Genomic DNA, 7,478 nt, shown 5'->3' with positions numbered 1-7,478 from the left:
TTTCAGCCATGACATTCAGATGGTATGGTCAGAATTTGATGTAAATGACATGAAAGCATGGGTCCATCCTACCTTCAAAGGTTCCAATAGGTTTCCTCCTGACGGAGGAATGCTAATTAGAGGGGAAAAGCTCCCACCTAACTTTTAAGAAAACCCTAACAATAACATAATCAGAAGTTCTGGAATTCATTTATCAAGCTGCAGTGTCTAATTTTGGTAATGCACCAGTGCTGCAACCCCAAGTCATATGAAATGATACTTTAAAAAGGGACAGTACTGACTAAAGTGCGTGTCAAAAACATAAATTGATCAAATTAATTGTCTACAAATTTACCCACAATTCTGTTATAGTTTTACAAAGACAGTGATGTCAGATTGTAAAAACAGACAATTTTTTATTAAGATAGGTACAACAACACAATACATTGAAAGCTGGATTTACAGAAAACGATGGAAACACCTGTTGTTACATTCATGGAAAAGGTTATTGTAAACAAATGTATAGGTAGGGTCTCTGTATTCTCCTGAGTGTCTTTAGGTCCAGCACAGGTGACTTTGTCCATGTAACATTCCATGACCTTGTCACAGTTCGTATCGTAACAGTCCAAAATAATGAGTGGGATTTTTCACTGCAGTTCATAGTTGTCATATGGAAGTTGCTTGAGATATGTAATACAATCTAGAAGATGAATAAGAAGATGCAGTATGAGACCAAAGTTTGCTCTAGTGTCCACACAAAAGAGTTGTAAATCAGACCAAAAACAGAGTTATACACACATTTTCCACCAGTTAAGTGCAAGCTTCTTGGCTTACCTAGTGTGCAATTAAGTACAAATTACAAGCATTTGCCAACATCTTACCCAGCACCCACTGTTCCGACAGGATCTTGCTGCCCTCGGGTCTCTTGCCTCTGTGCTCCCCAATGCAAAGGCCTGCCTGGCGGACTGTCTTGCAGACTGTGCCCCCGCATAGCTGGATGAGCTCTGCCAGGCTATGTCTGGGTGGCTGCGAGAGCTGGGAAACGAACATGGTTGGCTGGCTGAGAAAGAGATCCTGCTGGTGTTCGCCTGCCGACAGATGCTGCTGAAGACGGCAGATCTGGGGGGGGGGGGGATAAGGAAACTTGTCTTTATTCATTTAACACTTATCCAAGTGGAATACAGTGATTGTAGACTCCTTATTGATGGAGGAGTTGGGTATAATTATGAATCAAAAAGCTATTCAAAATTAATAAATCCTGAGATATATTTTGAGATGTACTTCCACTGTGGCAACCATTCAAACTTTTGAGGCGTCTCAATATTTCATCCATTTGTTATTGTCTATGAATCCATAGTTTTTTACACACCTTACTAACCCCACTAAAAAGACAACAGCAGTATCCTCAGCTCACAAGGAGAGGGCAGTACAAATCTTGTAATAAATCAAACTTCCTGTCACCACTAATCCCAATTCAAGGTTGCACTTATCAATCTTTTGAGTTCACAGACCACATACATTACCATTTACCATGTGAAGCTGTCGGTCACATATCAAGCCTTGTATTATGACATAATTTGAGACCATATGAGTATATGCTAAACAATCTTCTACTGGGAGTGTCGATTATAGAAATGCAATTGGACTGGGAACTCCGATAGGTGAACGTGGTCTAATTCCACAGGCTGTCACAACTCACAGTTTTCTCTGAGACAGCCTGCATCAAAGGATAGTCACAATGCTCCTTCTCTATGCTTCGATAGTCCCTTAGGCCTTGGTCTGTCTGTCGGTTTGACATCTTCCCAGACTGAATGAGAACATGCATGAAGCAGTCTGACATTGTACTCTGTCCTAGGACTAGTGGAGAGAAGCTCCGTTTTGAAAGGGTGCCAGAAAAACGGATTTCAAGCATTCTGCCCTCCCTGTGCAACGGAGCGGTCATCTATGAGAGCATAATCAAGGTTTGGTCAAATGGTTCAGAAAGAGAAAACCAAGAGTTAAATTACAAAACTTCTGTTTCATGGTGATCGCAGGCTTATGTCATTCGAAATTCTCTGTTGTCGCTCTCCAAGTGAACACGACCATTTTGAAATATGCCATAGCAAGATATGCAGATTTCACAACGAACATAGTATTTTTTGTGTCTGGTAATGGCATATAGGAGCAAAGAGTCAGGCTACTGTACATCCAAGAAGTTTGCAACACAAATATAACAATTGAAAATATAGCAAAACTGCATGTCTCACAGGTTTAAATTAGAACCCTACCAATATATTGGTATCGGCATTTATAATGGCCGATAAATGTTTTTTTTTTTTTTGTGGTGGTGGTGGTGGTTATTGTGTTTTTGTTCAAAAGACTTTAAGTTTCATATCTGAAGTTTGTATTTTTAACATAAATATATTTTGATGTTCCTCTGTTCTGTTGTGACAATAAAACAAACAAGTTTATTTTTAAACTGCATTATCATATTTTTGTGAGAACTCATAAATAATAGCAGGAGTCAGATGGCAGAGTGGTTAGGGAATCTATAAATCAGAAGGTTGCCGTTTTGATTCCCGACCGTGCAAAATGATGTTGTGTCCTTGGGCAAGGCACTTTACCCTACTTGCCTCGGGGGAATGTCCCTGTACTTACTGTAATTCACTGTGGATAAGAGCGTCTGCTAAAAATGACTAAATGTAAACTACAAATAAATTGATTACTAGTTACGCGTTTCTGGATTTTTATTTATTTATTATTCCGACCAATGTAACGGAATATCGGATTTTTAAATCACCAAATATTCATATCGGTATCGGCCTTAAAAATCCTTTATTGGTCGGGGTCTATTTTAAATGTAAAACAGCTGTGTGGCAAATAGGGTAGAGCATAACAAACTGGTGACAATGAGAAAGTTGATCTGTCTTACTAAAGCTTATCACTTGTCTGTACTGCTTTAGGATATGAAATATATAGGCAAAACATAATAAAATACACACATGAATCAAGAAAAGCAAACACATTTTCGTTATTGAGAATGAAGCCTGAGAAAGTCCACCAAAAATGTAAGGCTACTAGGATGCATCAAGCTTAATTGTATCATAAAACATTTAAGGCCTCATTTACTAACATTATGACCGCAGCTTAATCTGTGCCTTTGCCCAACCGCAAATAGCGCACGGTGTATTTCCGCATTTTCGGTGGTATTTATCAAACCAGATCCTCGTCGGGCAATCAGCGCCTTACTCCGCCCTTTAATGTTAATTAGTGCGCTGTTAAAAGACGGGTGAAATCGCCTGCATGTCGATGCCACCATGGGTGATTCAAGGAAAAGAAAAAGAAAGTTTCAGCTTTTGAGGCTGATAATTATCCCGCAAATTAGAGACGCACTCTCGCCAGGCAGTTTGAGTAACTACCACGGAATACATCATTAGGCGCACTTAACGCCTCTCCTTCCATCTCTTCGCGGCACACACCCACTTTCCCTTATACCCTCCCAGCAGCGTTAATCTGCATTTTTACTCAAGTGCGCTGCCTTTGTAAATACGGTTTTATGTCTTTACCCGCTATTTTACGCCTGAAATTAGTGCAATCCTGTAAGTAAATGAGGCCCTAAGTATTTAATTTTAAAAGCATATCTATAAAACAATTTAAGTATATATATATTAAGTACTGGTGGGCATAGATTATTTTTTTTAAATCTAGATTAATCTCACTGCAATCTTGGCGTTAATCTACATTAAAATGGCCCATTTGACGACTCTTCCCCTGCGCTATATCAGTGCTTGGACCGGCATCTTCCGCATTAGCTAAGGGATGCTTTGCATTTAGGTGTTATTTGAGACTAGAAGAACTCCTACAGTAAACTAATTCCGCAAAGCACAAGGTGCAAACAACCTTAGTCTTGTCGAGGTTTCCATTGGGAAGCTTCTTAAAAATACATTGTTCCTGAAGCAAACCAGGCGGCTTCATAGCTGCATCCATGTAAGCACATCATGTTTGATGTGATAATTTCATACAAAAGGCAAACACACAGGTTTGAAGACTCGTTCTCGCCCCCTACAGTGCAATTCAGCTAGGAATACATCCGCGCTAACATATCAAGATATTGAATTTTAGCCGATATTCGATATGCTGATGTTTACAAGCTCATTTTGGCCGATTGCCGATGTCGATACCGATAGATACACCTCTGCTTTTTAATTATTGGAAAGTCTCTGCTGTACTAGAATTCATCTGTTATTATGATGGAGTACTTGCTGTAGATACGGGACATTAAAAACTTGATTTGTATCATTTTAGAAATAGACATTCACTCATGAAAACTATTGAAATGATTTCAAATATGGCAGATTTTTTTATATTTACGTCACAATTTTCATACTTGAACAGTACCTCCTTGAACTTGAACAACTACAGTTTCCTTAAAACTGTGTTGTTGACAATGATACATTCCTGACACATATGCACAGAAATGCAGCTGTAACTCTGTAAACTTAAAATGTATCGCATCACTGATACTTTACAAACTACGCAAATAGCCATTTTGTCATCATCCTTTGATACTGTGAAGTCCTGCCGCACAGCCGACATTTGAATCATGTTGTTGGCGCTCATAGTAACTTCTAAAACTAATTGTTCCAATCCTTGGTTGTGATTGGCTATTTTGCGATCCATGCCGTTGTAAAATCCAGCATAACCTTTCAAGTTGTCCTCATAACATAACATTCCATATTACTGCGCATAGAATATAAAATAAAAAAAAAGACGTTACAAAGTTACACGGTAGCAAGCAACCTAGTCGTAAAGAGAATGGCAGAATTTGTTGTGAATTTTGATTTGCTGGGTGGGCTGACGTTTGACAAGTGGTGGGAGACTATTGACAGAATGGAGGAGAAAGAGTTTAAAAAGACCAGGCATGCAGAGAAGACAGAGGCTGAAATCGAAGCGTTAGCAAAGGCAAGAAATAAAGCCGGCACTATAAAGACGATATGGGTCGTCCACTGTTTTCTATCTGTTGCGTGGCAACAACTTATGTAGGAACTATACTTTGTGGTGGCCGAAGAATGACGGTTTATTATTAAACAATTTTGTTTCTTAAATTTTAGTCTTTATATATGAAACCATATCAAAAATTTGAAGTAACAGTTTTACAAAAGCAATAAGGCCTGCAAGTCCATGTTTTGCGCTGATTTTAGAACAGGTAAGGGCAGTTGTTAGGCACGACGGGCTTATTGCTTAATTAAACATTTGCTTCGCGTGCGCATAATTTGCACGTCACCTTATTGGCCAAGTACATCGGCAGAAAGTTTCATATCTGCAGATGCCAATAATTAAATTTTGAAGCTTTTGTGTGCCGATATTGATGTTGTCCAGATATTATCGTGCATCCCTATTTCATACACAAGGCATACACACAGGTTCGAAGACTCGTTCTTGCCCCCTACAGTGCAATTCGGCTAGGTATAAATCCGTGCTAAAATATCAAGGTGAAAGTCATCATAGCTTGCGTAATTTAGACCCAGCTCCCAACCCAACTATGAGAATAGACTAACGGCTGTATTTTTTTTATTGCCCAATAAGAGTCTCACGTTAACACAGCACGTTAACGCCGATAATGGCCCGCCACTAATATTAAGTATTCTTGCTGGAAAAAAAGACTGAGTCAGTATTTTGCATTACAAAAACATGGTGATGTCTAAATGGAAAAGACACGGAAAATACCCCGACAGCAGTGCCACATACACAGAAGGATGTGAAATGGAATGGTCTTTGGAGGTCATTTATGTCCACAACAGATCATTGTTTGTGTCACTTCCTTCCTCCTGATGCTTTCTCCAAACATGAAAGGACTGAGACAAAAACCAACACGCCTACACAATCTAAATTAATTGTTAAGCCCGGAATGGTGACATTACTCCACATTTAGGCTGTTGATGGAATGACACAGAACTTCCTCAGTTGTAATCTGCGTGAAATGTGCTGCATTTCCTTAACATTCCGTTGCATCACTTCCCACTGTTGTGTTTCCTGTGCACACTGACAGTTGTGTAGTGCCAAAGTGCATTGGGGAAGATAATAATAGACAAAGGTCAACACGGACATTTTGACGTTGCTTTTAAGGTAAAACATTACATTTTCCCCTGAAGGTGAGTGATTTAAGTTAGCTTTAGTGTAAACTGGAATTGAAGAAAATGGAGAGTTGAGGCATAGGAAGATGACTACCGAGAATGATCTTTCTCTGGGGGTTCAGACAAAACATCCTGCTGGCGGATAGACTTCCTATGCAGAACACCTGTACTTCCTGTTGTGTAATGTCAGCATTCTGAAGGAGCTCATATTGAGGGAAGTGTACACGCATACCACCTGGATTAATCTGTTCTGAACAAACAAGGACATGAACACGGAAGTATCACAACTTTTTTTTTCAAACATATTTGAGAAGCATCAGCGGAATGCAGACAAACTGGATTGGATTATAACATGTTGCTAGTCAATGAACTAATTCTACATAATCTCTCTTGGTTTTAAACATTTTGACAGGAAATGCATTACTGCCTTGTTGTTGCCTTCAACTGAAGCAGCATTGTGGAACAGATGGCCTGTCATAGCATAAGTTTTGTTAATGTATGACCTTAGCTCCCCATCACCCTGACAGGATCTCTCATCCATTCATGCCAAAGGTTAATGTAAACCAGCCATGTATGGTCAAAGGGGTTCCCTTTGAACGTCATTCTATACAAGAACAGTGTACAAAGCATTGCGTTCATACTGCATATGTGATGCACTTGTTCATATTGTAGAATTGTCAAAAACAAGCTGTGCAAAGTTGTTGTCATGCAGGGCAAAAACAGGGCAGTTAGGCCTAATTATTATTGGAAAACAACCATTCATCAGCATATATTGCAACCAACTACAGTGGCTTGGAGGTGAGGAATGAATTGCCATGCTGTGTAACTAGTCTTTTTGTGATGCCGCACGCCCTCCAAACACACACAAATTGTGTCAGACTGGGAACTAGGGCTGCAACAACGAATCAACTAAATTGATTAATTGATTATTATTAAAGGCGTTGGCAACAAATTTAATTATCGATTCGTTGTGTTGTGCTATTATTAGCCTACGCCACTCAATAAGTCGCAGAGATGTTTGAGTATAAAAAATAAAAAAAATTGTTGAGCCTGCAGCCAAGCGGCCATCGGAGACACGTTGTTGAGTAACGTTGGCAGAGAAATCAGTAGGACCCAAGTCATCCAAGGTGTGGGAGCATTTTACACTAAATCGAAAAAGTGTGTTAATTGACCGAGGTGAAGTTAGTTTCAAATTTGACATTTGTCTCACAATCGGAATATGCAACTTAAAAAAAAAAAAAATTATAACAATCATCTAGAGATGATAAACCACCCCAGCTTTTTGATTCCCACATGCAAAAACCCTTGAAACAAAAGCCAATCTGCATCTTCTCTGATGCTCTGGTCAGCAGCAGCCAAAAGAAGTCTATTTTTAAGTTTCATTAA

At 39.2% G+C, this 7,478-nt stretch overlaps 1 protein-coding gene across 9 annotated transcripts in view; it reads right to left on the bottom strand.

Moving 5' to 3' along the window:
• Positions 1-378: 378 nt before the first annotated feature.
• Positions 379-7,478, bottom strand: part of mcph1 (microcephalin 1) — a 77,422-nt gene continuing 70,322 nt past the window's right edge. For all 9 annotated transcript variants that reach the window (XM_084708794.1, XM_084708795.1, XM_084708797.1 and 6 more), the window contains exons 14-15: positions 861-1,098; positions 379-679 (exon numbers count right to left, since the gene is read on the bottom strand). In XM_084708794.1, the coding sequence (XP_084564920.1) occupies positions 627-679; positions 861-1,098 (291 nt within the window). In that variant the 3' untranslated portion in view covers positions 379-626. The remainder of the gene's footprint in view (positions 680-860; positions 1,099-7,478) is intronic.

This window comes from Hypomesus nipponensis, chromosome 11 (genome assembly GCF_054491055.1).
Source record: "Hypomesus nipponensis isolate SF chromosome 11, ASM5449105v1, whole genome shotgun sequence".
NCBI lineage: Eukaryota > Metazoa > Chordata > Actinopteri > Osmeriformes > Osmeridae > Hypomesus > Hypomesus nipponensis.
The sequence above is the reverse complement of the archived record's forward strand: the minus strand, read 5'-3'. Positions and strand labels throughout refer to the sequence as shown.